Genomic DNA, 19,099 nt, shown 5'->3' with positions numbered 1-19,099 from the left:
AAGGACCCCCTATCGAGATCTTCATAGATTTAGTAGAATAAAAACGTTCAGATAAAACAATTTGAAGAATACATTTATGCACTGTCATTTTACGCCTAAGAATATTAGATGTATTTAATGATATGAAATGATATTTTAATTTTATATTGAAAGTAATTCAATGCAGAGCTCAATACTGAGGGGGGATAGGACCTTTATCGGGACTCCGGGATCGGGTGTTTTTAAGCTCGGGATTTCGGGATTGACCCTTTCGGGATCCGGGAATTCTTTTTCTTTTGGATTTCGGGACCTCGGGATTCCGTATTTTTAAGCCCGGGATTTCGGGATTTCGCGTTTTTAAACCCGGGATTTCGGGATCAGGACCCCTCCTATCCCCCCTCAATACTTATCTGGCGGGATTAACACAAAGTCATGAATGTTTATTTTTTAAAATGTTTGAATAATTTCGTGTTTGGGTCATTATAAAAAAACATGTAAAACTATGTTATTTGGTATTTTTAAGTCAAAACGCATGAAAATGTATCAAAATATATCAAAATAGCACGGTTCAAATAGGTTTGTCGCTTTCGCAAAGTTCTCCAAAGTTCATAACTCCAGGGACAAATGCAATTTGTTTATTTACAGTGGGTGGTAGATCCCTTATCTCAACATCAGATAAAGAAGAGAGTTTCTCCTGGACTTGTTTTTTCAACAAAAGCAGTTCTATGTCTTTTCCTTTTAAAACGAGTTCGGTCAAATTACAAGTACTTTTTAAACTATCGATGTTCATCTGCATATCAGTACGCTTCGAAACATAGTCCATGACGTCACTACCATAAGTCTCGTGAAGATTATCAATCAGTTGTTTTTCCTTTGCTCTGATGTCGCTGATAAACTGAATGGCGGAGTCACGTATACTTTGTTCGGCTGCTTTTATGACAGTATCACATTTAGATAATGCTTCAAGTTGGACGTCGTATCCATTGATCTTTGATTTACAATTGTCTAACAACTGCTGAAGCGTCTCCTTGTATTTAATCACTGCCTCCGAAAATTGGGTTATTTCATGATCTTTGTGCTCGTTGAACGTGCAAAGAACGCAAATGCAAGTTTCACATGGCTCACAATAAAATCGAACTACTTCTTCCGAATGCTCTTTGCATACGATATCTTTTTCAATTTCTACATCAAAAATGCTATGACCCTTTGTAACTTTTGTCTCCTTGTGTAATTCTACGCATGACTTGCATAACAATTTATTACAATCTAAACATTTGGATGTTGCTTCTCTGTGTTTTTGATTGACCAGTTTGCAAAAATCGCAGTACGGGAATTTGGAAGGTTTTTGTCGTCCAACCACTTCTGAAAGACCGGAAACAAGGAAATTATCTGGAAGCTTCTTCGCCCCACCTAGCGGTAGTTGGGTCCTTTTCCTACAGAGTGGGCAGGTAAAATCCCTGTAATCGCTATACTTTTTGTACGAACATTCGGACATGACGCGAGTATCAATACAAGCCTCACAAAATGTATGAGGACAGTCCAAACATTTTGGATTTTTATACACCTCCAGACATATTTTACAGACGAGGAATTCATCTTGTATTTCTTGCGCTAGTTTGTTTCCGGTTCCGCCTGTTGTAGATGATGGAGATGCTGATGACGTACTGGTATTCGCCATAATGTTCAGAGTGTTGTAATCTATTGAGGTCGTATGGTAACGTTCGCTTTCTAACCTTCTTTTATACCTGAAAAAGAACAGTAACTATAATTACTTTTCTGTTTTATAACAAGCCATGATACACCCTACAAGAAGCTGACCCATATCTTGGCCAAATACCTCATTTCTAGGTTTTCTCAAGAGGATGTTTTGATATATTCAGATTTTTCTATCATAGTGTCCAGAGAGTTGCCAAAATTGCATAAATAAATGGATAAGGGAGATAAGCCATTGTATCAGAAAGGCGTTTATAGTAATGGAAGTGTCATTACTTCGTTAAAGCATGTATGTGAAGCAGAATTAATAAAAAGCAATATGTAAGCTTAGTTTGGCAACAGTACATATTAATTTTAATAGATTTGTCCTTTAACCTTGTGTCAATTAAAAACGAATGATTGGGTATAATTTTCTTCTTTCAACATAATGAAACATTGATAATCATGTTAAAGATGTATATCTCTGTATCTTTAGATGCCATTGATTATTTCATTTACAATGTAAGTGTGTATACATATACAATCTCGTCAAGGATGACGCTTCCTTACAAGATTGGCTTATGTATGAATGTTCTTGACAGTTTGCCAAAGAATGTGATTACGCCATCCAACTGTGTATAAGAAGAAATGCTTTTATCAGAAAGGAAAGAAACAAATATGTATTGGTTTTCCTGTTTAAATAGTTTTACACTAGTCATTTTGGAATCCTATATAGCTTACTGTTCTGAGTGAGTCAAGACTCTGTGTAAAAGACCGTACTTTGGCCTATAATTTAAACCTTTTATACATTATTACTTGGATGGAGAATTGTCTCATTGGCAACTATACCACATTTTCTTATTTATATAGTCAGTATGGTCATATACATGTAAAGAAATACAAAGATTTTTGTATAAGCCTGACCCCTAAATGAGTTCAACATTTTCGATATCATAAAATTTGAAAATATAAAATAATACTCAGGAAACGTTTCGTTGAAATTAGAAGTATTCCGAAATTAGAAGCATTCCGAATACATATTAATGATAGCATAATTGTGTTTACAGAATATATCTGTAAACTAATACCGTCTTGTTTCTGTTATGGCTTTCTGGTAAGAATATTTTGTCTTAACGTGACTAACGCATGTCATTGTGTATAAGTCTTCAATACATGTAGATACATGTATGTCAAAACAACTAATTTTCTGTATTTACATATAAAAATGAAAGTACACATCATGGTATTATCAAGAACTTATACCGCAATGGTTGGACAAAACATCTTTGGTCTTTTAAAAAATATAGCACTGTAGTCTGCAGAAAAGAGTCACAATAACTGTCAGAACAGACGTTTAGACTTCCAGATGGAAACAAGGGCAGATAACGTGTTTGTCATGCCCTGACGTAAAATAATGCATTGACGAATCTAGGTATAGAATACCATATTGCAGTCTGTTATACTTTAAGATAAGACAACATAGATACACCAACAGCGTAATCTAAGGCATCCTTGATACAAGATAGCTAATATTAATCAAATGTACTTCCATACGTCATAATCTTTATGGTTTTTACTTTTTTGCAATATTTTTGTATTGTTTGTTGCCATTGGGCCAATTCAGCATGTTTTGTCTTGCGTAATTGCCATGACAAGTTATTTTATTTATTTCTCTCTTATTTTATGTTAAATCAGTGGTACAGGAAATATGCAAAATAACAAGTTTATTTCTAAAATTTTGGCTTAATACTGAAACACATTTTATGCTTTAATACTAGCCTTTAAGTTATCGAAAGGGAATATTAATCAAACAGCTACAGGGAGTACATTGTAGTGATACTTTCAATTGTTTAACTCAATTTCAACCAAAGCAAAACACTATCACAGAGCCAAAATGAAAGCCAACTAAGCACGTGACAACAAGGGAGGACCAACTACCAGAAATGTACCAGAAAAAATTAAACACTTTGATGAATTGATTGATATTGTGTTGTTTGCTTAATGTCCGCGGCAAATTTGGTATTGAGGACGAAAACAACATACAAGGAATGTGTCATCTGTCTTTTGATGTAAACAAAACTAGTTTTACCAAAATTACACTCCATACATGGTCAAGGGATGAGACACCCTTTAGGAGACACCGAAATTGTTTTGTTAAAACTATATATTCTTTTTAGCCAATGAAATCAAAATTAAAGATACAGTGAAACCTGTTAAACCGAATCATGTATAAACCGAAAATCTGTATAAACCAAACAATTAAGTTCGTAAGGTCCGTGTAACACTTATCAGTTCAAAGTTTTAAAAAGTTTTAAAATTTTAGATTTTTGGAATTTTGATTTCAAAGTTTCAAAATATCAAAATTCCAAATTGTGTAAAAGTTTGGAAATTTTGAAATTTTAACCAAATAATTAAAATATTAAAATTATAAACATCGTTTATAAATTTGATAGTTTAGAAATTTGATCAAACTTTTAAAATACTAAACCTAATGTGCAATTTTGTAAACACTGCGCTGATTCTTAGTTTGGAATAAATAGCTCGAAATATATCAAATCACTTTTTATCTAAGAATTGAATGCTTCTTCTTGTAACTTCATTGGGGTGTAAAAGCGTTGACCGAAGTACATTTTGTATGAAGCGCTTTAAAAATGTGCGCACGGTCAACGCTTTTACAACCCTATGAAGTTACAAAAAAATCATTCAATACTTATAATTACATTTTTTTAGTAATGATCATGAAAACACGAATTTTATTATTGTTTTATTTAATTCACCTGTGCACTTTATTGTGGGACCACGTGTTATCATGAATAAAAAGTTTTATTGGGCAATGCAATTGCTTACGGAATAACTAGTGATGTGCAGTTAGCCAATCAGAATAAAGTACCATAATGAAACATACATCTAATGTAATTATAACAAAATAAACAATTAAAAGAAGAAGTCGGTTTTTTTTATAAAAAATATTAGACAGCACCTGGGATAACAGCATCCTGAAATTTTAAGGTTGTGCATCTATTATAAAAAAATCCTATTTAAACCGGCATCAAATAAATTGATTTAAATATTTGATAGAAAGAAAGCGTTTGAGATAACAAAAAAAAAAAAAATAATAAAACAAGAACTATCTTTAAAAAAGATATCCGACGCATTTAAATTTGAGTATATGTTTAAAACTATCATTTCGATAACCTTCAGAAGCACAAAGATACCATTTAAATAACGTTTTCTCTGTTTGTGTTCAGTATTCTCGGTCCTCGTATCTTTCTGTTTACATTCACCAAAACCCCGCGGAAATATCACATGCGTAGGTGCGCTCTAAAAGTCATGTACGTTCGTACAGCAAAATTTAGAGGTAACAGTGAAACCAACTCGCGGTAGGCAAAATAGTATTTATCGCCTTTTTGACGTTCCTGATGAAGGTGGATCCAGAAAAGCGCTACAGTCGCATGCAACTTTAATATTTTTGTTTTGTTTTTTATTGATTGCATGACGATAGTATATTGCCTTTTATGATTGATTTCAGTTCCAAGTAATGATACGGAAGGAATACTTAATTTATGGTGTCACAAACGCGGCGGGGTAAACATGTTTCGTGAGATCTTACGGGGAAGAAATTCTCACCGTCAGAAATAAACTGTTCATGGATATGCCCTTAAAATGCACAAGTAACAAATACGGAACAATGATATCCCTTCATACAAAAAAAATCCATTTCCTTTTATTTTCTATTCGAAAACAGTGGTTGGTCCTTTATTTAGGGCCCCTAATGGATATATTATGGTAAATGTGTATACTTTGTACAAGCATCTGTCCAAACGTTGTCTAAGGGTACAACCATTTAACTTCAAAATTGGGGATATGGTTGTTTTGTCGAAGTGAAGAAAAAAAAAACGCGCTGAGTGCAAACAATTTATTAAGTTTTCCATCGCTATTAATCAATTTATTTGGTTCAAAAGTGAATACTATAGGTCATGGGGGAAATTTGGATTCAGAATATTTTTTTGTCCTCTGCTTGCACAGATTTTGTTTTCTCCAGCAAATTGGAGATCAGAATATTTTTATGTACCTGTATTAAAGCCCCTCGTGGAAGTATCCAAGTAAAAAAAAAGTGTCACTTTAGTGACTCTATTTATATATCGGATTCCCAAAAAGATAACTATTTATCACTGCATGATATAAACTTTTTAAAATGATTTTCAAACGACGACACATACAAATTGATAGATGGGCGATTAATGTACAGCGGCAACTATTACATAAATATGAAGGCTGAAAATAATGTTTATGTTATACGTTTATGATATAGATGTATACAGCGTTTACAAAACCAGAACAATTAGTTGGATATTAACGACTTTATTTGGCCCTTTTAATTTTATTTGATTTTATTGGCCTTTTTAACTTAATTTGATTCAAGCGTCACGGATAAGTATTTTGTAGATGAAACTTGCGTCTGGCGCAACTTCATATTTTACATTCTAGTATCTATCTATGGTGACTTTATGTAGATACCTTATAGCAGTATCCTGGCTCCAAGCTACTAATATTGGTCTTACTCTGAATTTCAGCGTTAAAAAATATCAAAAACCTCCCACATTCCAGACAAGCACAACGTTCATTGCGACACCATGAATTCAGTATTCCTGCTGTACCAATACTTAGATCTGAAATCGTTGATACAAGGCAATATATGATCGTCATGCATTCGATAAAGAATGAATACAAAACGTTAAAATTTACGACGGAAACGCTTTTCGCGATCTACCTTCTTCGTGAACGCTCAAAGCTGAATATTTAAGGCCAACAATTTATAAAGAACAAAAATAGTTGATTAAAACGGTAAATACGATCGTTCAAAATGTACATGGAATGATATATATTCATCTGCTGACGTGATGCACCTTAAGAAGTCGTAAAGTATAACAGAAAAATTTGAAATCAAATGAGATAATACAACGTGTATTGAGCCATTTTATTGCTTAAAGTTCAGTAGAATATATATATATACACTGTACAAAAAGTATCCCGTACAGTCAAGCTCTCAGAGTCAAGCGGATTTGCTCCTCTGAGGAGGCTGTCACGAAACGGTTACAGGAACTTCGCGGATTTTTGACAAAACGAGGTTATAAGAAATTGGACATAGATAAGGGGTTTGCGCGCGCTAACAATAACAGCCGCAATGACCTCTTACAGTACAAACGGAAGAGGCGCAGCAAAATAGTCCCGTTTGTTCTTACATACAATCCAGCCTTTAATAACCTTTCACGTTTGATCCGTGCCAATTGGCAAACTATTGCCAAACACCCTAAATTATCCAAGATCTTTCCCAATCCTCCTGTCTTAGCTTTTCGTAGACCAGCAAGTCTGAAAGACTTATTTGTTAGAGCTGACGTCTCCTCAAATAAAAGCTGTTCAATTGCAGGATGGTGCAAGTCATGTGGTAACAGACGTTGCCTGACTTGTCAACAAATACTGAATACTCAAACATTCACTTGCCACTCGACTGGGTCTGTGTACACTATATATTGCAATGTAACTTGCAAAACCCAGAATGTTGTATACCTCCTTCAATGTCGATGTGGCATGCAGTATGTTGGCGAGACAGAGCAGCCATTTAACAAACGCATGAATGGTCATCGAAGTGACTACACTTGCAAGCCCGACCTACCCGTAAGTCGTCATTTGAGATCACCTGGACACACACAAGCTGATCTTAAAAACCTTACCATCACGATCATAGACCACAACGAGGGTTGGTCGAAGGTCGACAGAGTCGCTCGGGAAAGATTTTGGATAAGAAAGTTACGGACAGTCTCCCCAGAGGGTATAAATGAAAAAACATAGAACGAGTCCCTCATTTTCCTGTGACTACCTGTTTCAAACAACGCCGGATTTAGTACTGGCTTTACAGTTCGAAATTATTTTTAAAATAACAGTTTAAATTACAGGTTTTCATTGATTCGGGATGATGTATAAGTACGTTGCCACGTTCAATTATTTTACCTCATTATACAATACTTATTTTTTCAATCAGTATTATACTGATATTCGTTTGGGAGGCTTAAATATTTAGTTTCTGTTGTAATTGCCCTACCGTTGTCTAATTTATACCATCCTTGATCGGTTAGGACATTTTTGATTTTTTTGTTTGAGGACTGCCCTCAATACAGTTATAACATCTAAACTGTCACAACCTTTGGAAATCTAGAGTTGTGCCATTTCACATCGTAAATAACTATTTTTATTTTTGGCATATTTCTGTGGTCTTTGCGGTGTGTTTGGAAATTTTAAGGTTGTTCCAGCGTTCGCTTAAATTGTATAAATCAAGATTTTGATAGAGTCTCAATTTGAATTGACATGATTCATTTGTCATTGTGCAATTACCGAAGAAGGATATCTGTTATCCGAAATATCTAATATTTGTGTATTTTATAGTTATTTAATGGTGATGTTGTACCCTTTTTGACTTGTTATATATTATATTTTGTAGTGTACAGAATCATATTACATGATCCATCGCCCTGTAAGATTGATCGTTGACTATTTATTCAGTCATTTAATATATATATATATATATATATATATATACATCTTCTTTTTTTATATACCCAACCTTACCATACTATTTGACCTACTGCGATTTGGTCAGTTTTTACTGTTACTCCTAAAATATGGGTGCTGGGAAAACCAGCAAGTAAAATGGTCAGTATCAGAGCCGTGCGTTTAAAATGAACTCTCTTCTTTTGAGAAATATTTATTTTTGTCATCCAATTTTTCACCTGTTACAACTGCCTGTCTGTGGATTTATGTTTTACATTAACTTTTAAGTACCAGTATGTCTTCATTTCGTTTCGTTCCGCTTTTATTTCGTTTCGCAGTTTACAAGTACCCCTCTTTTCGCCCCTTTTCTATATTTGATATTTTAATCAAAAATTTAAAAAATCAAACTTTCAAAAAGTGAAATAATAAAAATTGCACGTTAGGTTTAGTATTTTCAAAGTTTGATCTAATTTCTAATCAATCAAATTTAAAAACGACATTTAGAATTTTAATATTTTAATTATTTGGTTAAAATTTCAAAATTTCAAAATTTTTACACAATTTGGAATTTTGATATTTTGAAACTTTGATCAAAATTCCAAAAAGCTAAAATTTTAAAACTTTTTAAAACTTTGAATTGATAAGTGTTACACGGACCTCGTAAGCACCGTCACATAAAAATTATATGCGTTGTGAACCTGATAAAACCGAACATTGGCCATTTTTAAGGTGTTATGGGAGTCTAAACTAAAAATGATAGAATTTGTTCCGACTTTGACCAAACATAGTATCTATTGATATATGTCCAAAAATATAATAAAAATGATAGGTCACCGCGTATTTTCTCAAGCTACATGTACAGGTTATGACAAAATGACACATTTTTTATTGATTATACAGGAAAAAAACATCATTATGTGATTAGAAGCTAAACTAAATGATAGAATTGTAAAGTAAAATACGAGAAGATAGCTTTTTGAAAATGCTTTTAGAAAATCAAAAGAAAAGATAGAATCACCGGCTAGAATTCAAAATAGCAAAATTCCATGTAGATTCCTTCAGAAAATGCACTATTTCAGAGTTACCTCCCCTTAAAATGCCAATTTTAAGAACCATTCAAAATCAAGCTAAAATAATTTACGCTCATAAAAATATTTATATTTATTAGTTCTTAGCTTATAAATTTGTTCTTTTAAATGCAAATTCACTATTTTTAACCGCATTCCAGGATCAAATTTTGCTAACTTGATTGAAAATCTGGACCTTATATTCTCTGTTTTTCACAATCCAAGATGGCGAAAGACACGAATACCATTTTAAGGCTTTTGTGTGACTTGTCATTGTTTTTTAAAACAATCAATATGTATCAGTTTCCACAAAATAAACCTACAAAATTACTCGATTGAAAAAGGAGGTCCAAAAGAATTTCGTGTTCATCCAAGAAAAATGAAGCTAGATACTTTAAATGGATAAATCTGTATTAAAATTATAATTACAATTTGCATGTGCAGTACTGTGGGGACTTTTATTTATTATAACCGTCTTTTTTTGTCATTTGTAGACAATTGTTTTAAGTTGTTTTATTACAAGTTAATAGTTTCTTTCAAGACAATAACCAACATATCATGTTGTTAGTCGGAAATAAACATAAAAAATAAACAAACTTACAACGTTAACAGTACCCTCTTATTATTGCATCAAAATATTCAACTTTAGGGAGCTACCATTTGATTTTTATGGGGGGCTAGGATGAAATTTGAAAAAAATAGGCAGGACAGGAGTTTTGAGTAAAAAAAAAAGGCAGGATGAGCAACTTGGTAAAAAAAAAGGCAGGATGACAATTTGTGTAAAAAAAGTCAGGATAAACTATTAAAAATAAAGGCAGGACCGAAAAGAGTAAAAAATAAAAAGGCAGGACAGAGATTCCAGTAAAAAAAAAATGCAGGACAAAATTTTTCATCCTAGCCCCCCCATAAAAATCAAATGGTAGCTCCCTTACCGTTCACCAATACACTAGTATATTGTCTATCTGATCAAAGGTATCATTAGTATATTTACTTAATATATACTATTTATGATGTCATCTTAATTTAAAAATAAACATCACGATCAGTTAAGAAACGTCCCCACACATTCTCTAATTAGCAGCGCAATGTGTCAAAACATTGCCAGAAATACAAAGCTAGAACATGAAGAACTATAAATCACTTCCTCCTTCGAATTGTTGATGTCTTACATACTAGAAAGTAACAGCTATGAGATAAACTGATCTCGAGAAACTGATGAGTAAACAAATCATTGTTGTGAACAATACAAAGCAATCAAATATGGTAACTATATACACATGATACATGCATCTTCATATTGGAAGAAGATTTTTTTTACTTTATATTTTATAATCTCCGGTTAATTGGAATAAAGAATTGAGAAAACCAAAACTAAAATACTTTCAAATTGACGTTAGATAACATAATCATTTTCGCATATTTTATCTCATTTTTTAACAATTTGTTATTTGATGTTACCACATAAACTTCTATCAAAATAACTATAAATGTAAATTAACGATGAAGAATATGTACACATGTATATACATCTGTGCGTCACTGGGACAGCAATCCAATAACCCAGAAAATCAGCAGGGGGCAACATGATTTTTTAATAGCCGTGTACAATTTATTGAATGGAACGTTTTTTTGTATAACATTTAATCGTAAATTGCATATAAAAATATTTATGTAAGCTTGGAAAATCTCTCCGGAAAAGAACAATCACAATAAGCATCAAGTCGACTTGAAAAATAAAATCCTAAAGCAGATTATTACGTTGACCTATAGTTGTTAATGTCTGTGTCATTTTGGTCTTTTGTGGATAGTTGTCTCATTGGCAATCATACCACATCTTCTTTTTTATATGTTGTTGCAAATGTAACCAAATTCAACATCCACACAAGCTTAAAAGTCACAGCAATGTTGATGGAAGCTTAATAGTATGCTCCAAAATCTATATTTTGCGGATCGTGTCATCTTTCTAATACACTGGAGTGCAATTTTTAAGTTTCCGCTATGCGAACAAATCCAACCATTTTTGTTAAGCGTAATATCACCAGCGTCTGAATTATATGTGGTTCACTCTAATCGACGAAATGAGTTGTTTATCGGTTCCTTTCTTAAGTGCGTAGTTCCGATCTCCAAGAATAAGTGCGCAGTTCCGATCTTCAAGAATAAGTGCGCAGTTCCGATCTTCAAGAATAAGTGCGCAGTTCCGATCTTCAAGAATAAGTGCGCAGTACCGATCCTCAAGAATAAGTGCTCAGTTCCGATCTTCAAGAATAAGTGCGCAGTTCCGATCTCCAAGAATCCGCAGTTCCGATCTTCAAGAATAGGTGCTCAGTTACGATCTTCAAGAAAAAGTGCGCAGTTCCGACCTTTAAGAATAAGTGCACAGTTCCGACCTTCAAGAATAAGTGCGCAGTTCCGATCTTCAAGAATAAGTGCGCTGTTTCGTCCTTCAAGAATAAGTGCGCAGTTCCGATCTTCAAGAATAAGTGAGCAGTTCCGACCTTCAAGAATAAGTGCGCAGTTTCGAACTTCAAGCATAAAAGCTGCATGTAGCAAAAGTTCATAACAAGCCAAAGCATTTGACACAAAGCAAAATAGTTTTAGACCTTACCATTCAAGTAATATGTTTGTCATTTTTTACTCAACCATGGCTTTTTAAGCAACAACAAAATTATAATGTTTAAACTGCAAGAACAAGCACAACTGTTGTATATATACTTCAAAAGAATGTTTCGTTACTAGGCGTTATGTATGATTCAGTATAGATTATCATCACGGAGGGGTTACATAGCTACCTACGTCTAATATGCTTCGTCCTCAAATCACCGACTGTGTCATAACTGTGATACAACTAGTTTATGCCAGAATATACTACACAACATTATGGAATCTATACATAATATGCAATAGGTACTCATCAATGAGTAACCGTGCTAATTAATTGATTTATGAATAATTTGCAGACAATATTCAAAACCCTAATTATATTATGCAATTGTTCTGAATATGCATGTTACGTATCAGATGTGAAAAATTTAAACAAATATGTGGAATTTATAAAAATGTTGGTAAGTCATTAACATTGTTGTTGACTCTTCGTCTAAATATTTTTAGAACTTTATAATAATTGCATCCACAGGATGCTAATGTAAAAAATATTTTCGCATCTGAACAGTTCATTTCTGCAGGTACATTTATGTCGTAAATTTATCTTCAGCACATCAAATAATGAGGGTCATAATGGGGGTACCTTCATGACGAATAACGGTAAATTTTTTGGCAAAATGACGTTCACGGTAATTTTAGGTGTATGACAGTAAAATGTACACTTTCTTTTAAACGATAAAAACATCGACTGATTTTAACTAATCACGTTAAATTTTTTTTCAAAAATGACGGTAACGATAATTCTTTGAAACCTCTGACGAATCACGATAAGGCTATTTTGAGGAATGACGGTAAAATTATAACCAATTTGACGCTAACGGTAGTCGAAAATGACTGATTGACGCTTGACGTTAAAGGGCATTACTACCCTCATTAGTGAAAATATGTAACACGTGTTCATGGTTGAAACCATGTCGTCACTTTTATCATTTTCCTTGACAAAGTAGAATGGAATAAACTTCAAAGTTTATGAAGGATTTTTGACAGTGATAGCATAACGGTCAAAGAAACTTTAATGAAATAAAAATGCATCCTATATGTGTATCTGAAAACTTAAATGAGCCTTAATTTAGAGTAGCCAATCAGAATTTAGTTGAGGCACTATGCAACTTTGTTTACAAAACACTTTCACATTGTTAAATGATGAGGAATCACAATAACTGAGTAAGACGAATAACTATGCATATTTTACACATCTTGACACATATCTGTTCCACGTTTATAATAAGGTGAAACAAGAGGCGGTCATACTGACCGCAAACCGGATTTTTCTGCATATGTAAACCTTGAACAGTTGAGCAAGTATGGACACAACATTTAAGCTTAAACTAACTCTGAATTGTGATTGTGACTAAATATTTGATACAGAATAGGTTTGTGACACAAAACAAACATAATAAATGTGGTCAAAGAACTGAAAAAATGAAATTGGACATATACATTGTACATATTATGGTCCAATATCAAAAATCAAAGTACTTTGCTAAAATCAGCATATCAAAGAAACCTAACTGACTAAGAATGTCTTTTTAAAATCTATTAAAAATGAATTAAGTCCCTTTGTACAGAAATGGATTAATTCATCAAAAAAATAAATTTTGGGGAAAGGGTTATAACTGAACAACGAGAAAAGCTTAAATCGTGAAAGCAACAGGTAAAATATAACAGATACCACATTGTCAATGTTTTCCAGTTTATGAAACTGACTTGATTAGTATACAATTTAATATATTCTAGTAGCTCAATACCAAAAAATCAGAAGCATGGAAAGAACAATTATAAATGAATAAAACATCAAGAGATCAATGTTGCTGCAAAAAAAAAAAATCAATACAGACGAGAGTTAGATTCAGTTTGCGGGTAGTAACATCATATGTATGAACTTTTATGTCATAGTTGACATCATATCATGAACTTAAATTTATGAGTTTAATATCTTAAGGATTAATACACATAAGCTTAATATACATATTTACCTCTTACTGATATTCAAAATAAAACAAAGCACACAATACTTTGAAACAAATATTCTATGTGTTTATAAAACGGATATCGGTTGTATATATACTGGTTTTAGGTAAATACAGTTATCTATTTCAAGAAAGAATTTTCACGCACCTTCTCATTTACGTAAAGGATCGAACATGAGACGAGATGAAAAAAAGATTTGGCAGGTTTATTATGATATAAGTTATATATCAAGTTCATTTACCCTGCTAGTAACGAAGAAGTTGAATCACTCGCTCGTAATAATAGGTATCTGTTGTACAATAGTTGTCATTTGTTTATGTAATTTATATGTGTTTCTCGTTTCTCGTTTTTTATATAGATTAGACCGTTGGTTTTCCCGTTTGAATTGTTTTACACTAGTAATTTTTTGTGTCCTTTATAGCTTGTTGTTTGGTGTGAGCGAAGGCTCTGTGTTGGAGGCCGTACATTGACCTATAATAATTTACTTTTATAGATTGTTATTTGGATGGAGAGTTGTCTCATTGGCACTCACAACACATCTTTCTAGTATATCTATAGCTATATGTAATTGATTGCTAATAAGAAGGAGTATAATAATACTGCAATGTTTATATGACGATATTTTTGCCTCTTCTTATACATGTAGCTGCTTTTTAAAATTATGGCTAGTAGATGGCTGGTTCCATTAAGTCAAGTAGCAAGTATATGAAAGGATTCACCATGGCAAGTAGAAATATTAGTAAGGGATACTAAATAGAGATATGAATGTTTTGTGTACACTACATACAGTTTACAGTATGAATTATTTAAAAAAAAAACATCCTTAATGTATTCTTAAACCCTTTTATATAGCCAGAACTAACTGTTATTTTTTTACTATAAATCTTTTCAGACCTGAAATAGGACTATTGTTCATATCATTTGTTATTATCGGATTATTACATGACATTTTTCATATCGAGTATCAATATATATTGAACTCAAACACATTTATATTAATTTGGATCTAATCCATGACAAACTTGATCAAACCATGATGAATTTCTAGACACTTAACCGAACCATGTCAAATCTTAATCAAGCCATATCAGTTTGCTTATTCTGCGCTAGTTTCTTGAAAACAACAATTCTAATGTTGATCGTTTGACCATGGAAGTATTATATTGTCAATACTGCTTTGGTTTGACTAACAAAGCAGATTTAAACATATTATTTGCTTTTTATTTGCTCGTTTGAATAGAACAAAATGACTATACTAAACGCTTCTCGGTATAGTGCCTATATATATAAATGATTGCCAATGAGAAAACTCTCCACAAGAGACCAAAATGACACAGAAATTAACAACTATAGGTCATCTATGCAGAAAACAAAAAGAAAGAAATATCAATGCAGTACGTATCTTTGTTTCAAACAATCGTTTTTATTTCGTTTGTGTTTGTCTCTCATATTTGGACTATTGTCACCACAACAAACTTAGCTTAATTATTCTTAACTTTAAATTAAGCTAAATATTTACAAAATCACTAGGTGACACATGTGACACATTAACATTGTCAGTTTGTCGGTTTATGAGTTTGAATATCCCTTTGGTATCTTTCGCCTCTCTTTGACAGTATAAATAAACGAATGTTTTTGGTAGGAGTCGTTGAAAAAAATCAGCTTCAATCAAACATTAAGATATGGCCTTCAACCATAAATAAATGTCTATCTATATAGTATCTAAAACTCTTTAATCATCATCAAGCCTATACGACGAATTAATCAATTAATAATAACTGTTACCTTTGGGTTTAATTATAAGATACGGACAGAGAAAAGCTTTTTACAAAATGAATAAATCAAGACAATACTTTGGTTTCCCAATATTATACCTGATGCATACATAAGTACGTTCCATACAATACATAGCAACAATAACTATAAACTAAGATGCTACTCATCTTTGTGGAAGAAAACCATTGTTAAAATGTCAAAAATATATTGATCTTTCCTGCTGCAATTACAAAATAGATAATTTGTATTTACGTGTTATGAAAACAAAGGTTATGTGTGAACCTCCAGATTGCTTTTTGTTGGGTGTTTGCTCCTGTTTTTGAACCATTTGTGAAACTCCCCAGATGTTCTTTTTTGTTTTAAGTCTTTAGCACCCCCTACTAAGCCTTCCCAGGCTAACCGACTTTTTTGGGGCTGCTAGACGAAAAACAAAGTAATGGCTATTTGAAATCGATGACTATCGAACATATTCTAGCATTTGAAAAATAATGTCAAAGGCTGAATTATAATGTAAAACTATATAATTATCAAAACTTAAAAGTAATGATAACAAAACAATTGAATAAATAGGGAGGGGTAGATGGTAGATAATCGTTGCAATTATATTGTCCAGGTGTTTTCATTCTACGTATGTATGGCAACAAAACAATGGTGCCACTTTGTTTGTCATTGTTTACTATTTTGCGTTCTAATCTTATGCGTTCGATAATTTAAAGAACGTAATACCTCGAAAAAGACGACCCTAGCAAACTCAAAAAGATAAAGTTGGTCAACACGGAAGGTACAATATATAATGATAATCGTCTAAAAATCATAGATTCCACCACCGAATCTTGTGTAAAACGTCAGTATAAATACACATACATTCTCTCAAACTCAAACTCTCATTATGATTTTGAATTATTATTGTTTAGCGTGGAGAAATATACTATCGTATTTTATGCAGTGGTATTTTTAATATAATAAAAGTATTTTTTATGTGACGCAAGATAAAAATAAGTTTACTTGATTTAGTTTCTTAATTCAAATATCCTAGTAAAAGAGGCAGTTATACCAAACGGATATTGAAACTCATAATTAGAAAATAATCTGACATTGCAATGGCAAAAAAAGAAAAATACAAACAGACAAACAATAGTTCACAAAACAAAGCACACAAAACAAAAGACTAAGCAACATGAACGCCACCAATATTGAGGGTGATTTTATGTGCTCTGGACGAGTAAGCAAATGCTGTAAAGCCAAATAACAGATGAGGTAAAAGAGGATCAGAAAAGGAGAAATGTATACCAACGCAGAAGGGACTTCCGTTAATGGCGCAATAAATGTAGGAAATTAATTTTTAAAAAATCTATACAGTGCTAGCGCTATTTCAAGCAGGCAATATAGAGAATAACAAACAACATAAAGAAATTTGGGCTTTACTCAAATATTGAAAACCTGAAGTTTAAAATGAAATTCCATCTACCATGACTTTCAGCAATATGAATTATGATACATATCTTGTAAACAACTTTAAAAGATGGACGAAATATACCAGAAGGACAGTGAAACTCATAAATCGCAAATAAATAAACAACGTTATGGCTTTAAAATTAAAAGATAGACAAATAATAGTACAAAAAAACACAACATAGAAAGCAACACGAACCCCACCAAAAGCTTGGGGTGATCTCAGGTGTTCCGGGTGGGTAAGCAGAAATTGCTCCACATGTGGCACCCGTCGTTTTGCTCATGTTTATACAAAAATGTACAAACCCGGTTAATAGTCAGTGTTGGTTACATTCGTGATGAAAATGGAAATGGAGTCTCAGATCATTCAGTGAAAAGGTTCAAGTCAAATCTTTCAGATAGATCACAAAATGAGTGCTCAAGTAATACAGCTTCAGATTCTGATATAATTAAATATGGGGTTCCTCAAGGATCTAAAATCGGTCCCCTACTGTTCGTTTTATTCATAAATGATATAACGTTAGAGGCCTCAAATTCAGTCATTGGCATATATGCTGATGATTCAACACTTTATACCGATGGGATAGATAAGAAAGAGAGAGAAAAAAATAACTAAACCATGATGAAGACACTATAAATAAATGGTGTTTAAACAACAAACTGGTTATAATTTCTTTAAAAACACAACCTATATATGCTGGTTGGAAGTAATTAAAAAAGATATCTAACAGAAACTTAATATATCAATACAAGATGACCCAATAACATCTGTTGAAACACAGTTTGAACTGTTATCAAAAATTTAGAAATATCTAGAGTTTAGAACTAGAAAATTATTTTCTAATGCATATATTCTGCCCATATTTGATTGTTGTTGCTAAATATGAGGAAATTGTATCGCAGATGGATTTCTAAGAATTGTTAAGATGCAGAAAAGAGCTGCCAGGATTAAACTTAACGCACCAATACTAACACTTACTGCAAATAGATTTAAAGAGCTGACATGGTTGAATTTCAAATCTCGGAATTCTTATCATCAATTGATTCTTGTTGATGATTATTCAAAGAACAATGTTGTCCAAATATATAAAACCAACGATTCTAACGGATATTCTTCGTATTGGTTCAATAACATTATCAAACACAGTGTCAGGTCATTAAAATCGATATGATAGGTTTAAATATTCTAACAATGTCAATTTGTTTCACATAATAAAGTATTTAGTATACGAAATAAAAAGAATTAAAGATGATAACATCCCTAATTTCAGCTTTAAACCAACTTAATTACTTTGATTGATAGCTTAAGCAATCATTATCCTTGTCCAATCTCAATCAACTTGTTTTTATAACAAATAAAACTTTAAAAATCAATAATTCAAATTAAAAACTGTAACAATGTTATTTTAGAAATACAGAACAATTTATTATAGATGGATTCTAGCAGGATGAAAACATAAAACGTTTATAACTTTATGATCGATTGAAATTAGTTACCAAAGGTCTACATATGACTCATCAGTGACGCTCTGATCAAAATAGTTATAAAGCCAAACAAGTACAAAGTTGAAGAGCATTGAGGCTTCAAAATTCCAAAATGCTGTGCCAAATACGAAAAACGTCCCAAAAAATCAGAGAGTACTCTTAAGCACTACGGTAATGCAGCACAGTTCAGAAATTAAGCTTTAATCTAATATCTAGTTGGTATGTATAAAACTTATGAGGGCCCTCATGGGGTTTTTGATTATGTGATTACTTGGCCGTTTTTTTAATGATTATTTGATTATTAAGCCAAATATTTCATGATTATTTGATTACCTAGGACTGTATTTTTAGTTTATGATTATTTGATTACTAAAGATAAGCAAATATTTAATGATTATGTGATTATATTGGCAAAAAAATGGTGATTATGTGATTACTAGGACCCCCCCCCCCCATGAGGGGCCTCACTT

General features: G+C 32.4%; 1 protein-coding gene across 1 annotated transcript; it reads right to left on the bottom strand.

Annotated features, from left to right (window-relative positions):
• Positions 1-397: 397 nt before the first annotated feature.
• LOC143076577 (tripartite motif-containing protein 2-like) lies at positions 398-12,088 on the bottom strand. The gene is made up of 2 exons (XM_076252397.1): positions 11,890-12,088; positions 398-1,724 (listed from the first exon to the last, which is right to left on the bottom strand). Exons 1-2 carry the CDS (start codon positions 11,910-11,912, stop codon positions 548-550), a joined length of 1,200 nt encoding a protein of 399 aa, XP_076108512.1. The 5' UTR covers positions 11,913-12,088; the 3' UTR covers positions 398-547.
• Between the last annotated feature and the right edge of the window lie 7,011 nt (positions 12,089-19,099).

This window comes from Mytilus galloprovincialis, chromosome 5, assembly GCF_965363235.1.
Source record: "Mytilus galloprovincialis chromosome 5, xbMytGall1.hap1.1, whole genome shotgun sequence".
In the NCBI taxonomy this organism is placed as follows: domain Eukaryota; kingdom Metazoa; phylum Mollusca; class Bivalvia; order Mytilida; family Mytilidae; genus Mytilus; species Mytilus galloprovincialis.
The sequence above is the reverse complement of the archived record's forward strand: the minus strand, read 5'-3'. Positions and strand labels throughout refer to the sequence as shown.

Bases quoted from the DNA above. Each gene is read 5' to 3' on its own strand.
- LOC143076577 (XM_076252397.1), bottom strand. From the start codon at position 11,912: ATGACAAACATATTACTTGAATG. The intron at 1,725-11,889 runs GTAAGGTCTAAA...GTTCTTTTTCAG, and splicing joins ACAAACATATTACTTGAATG to GTATAAAAGAAGGTTAGAAA.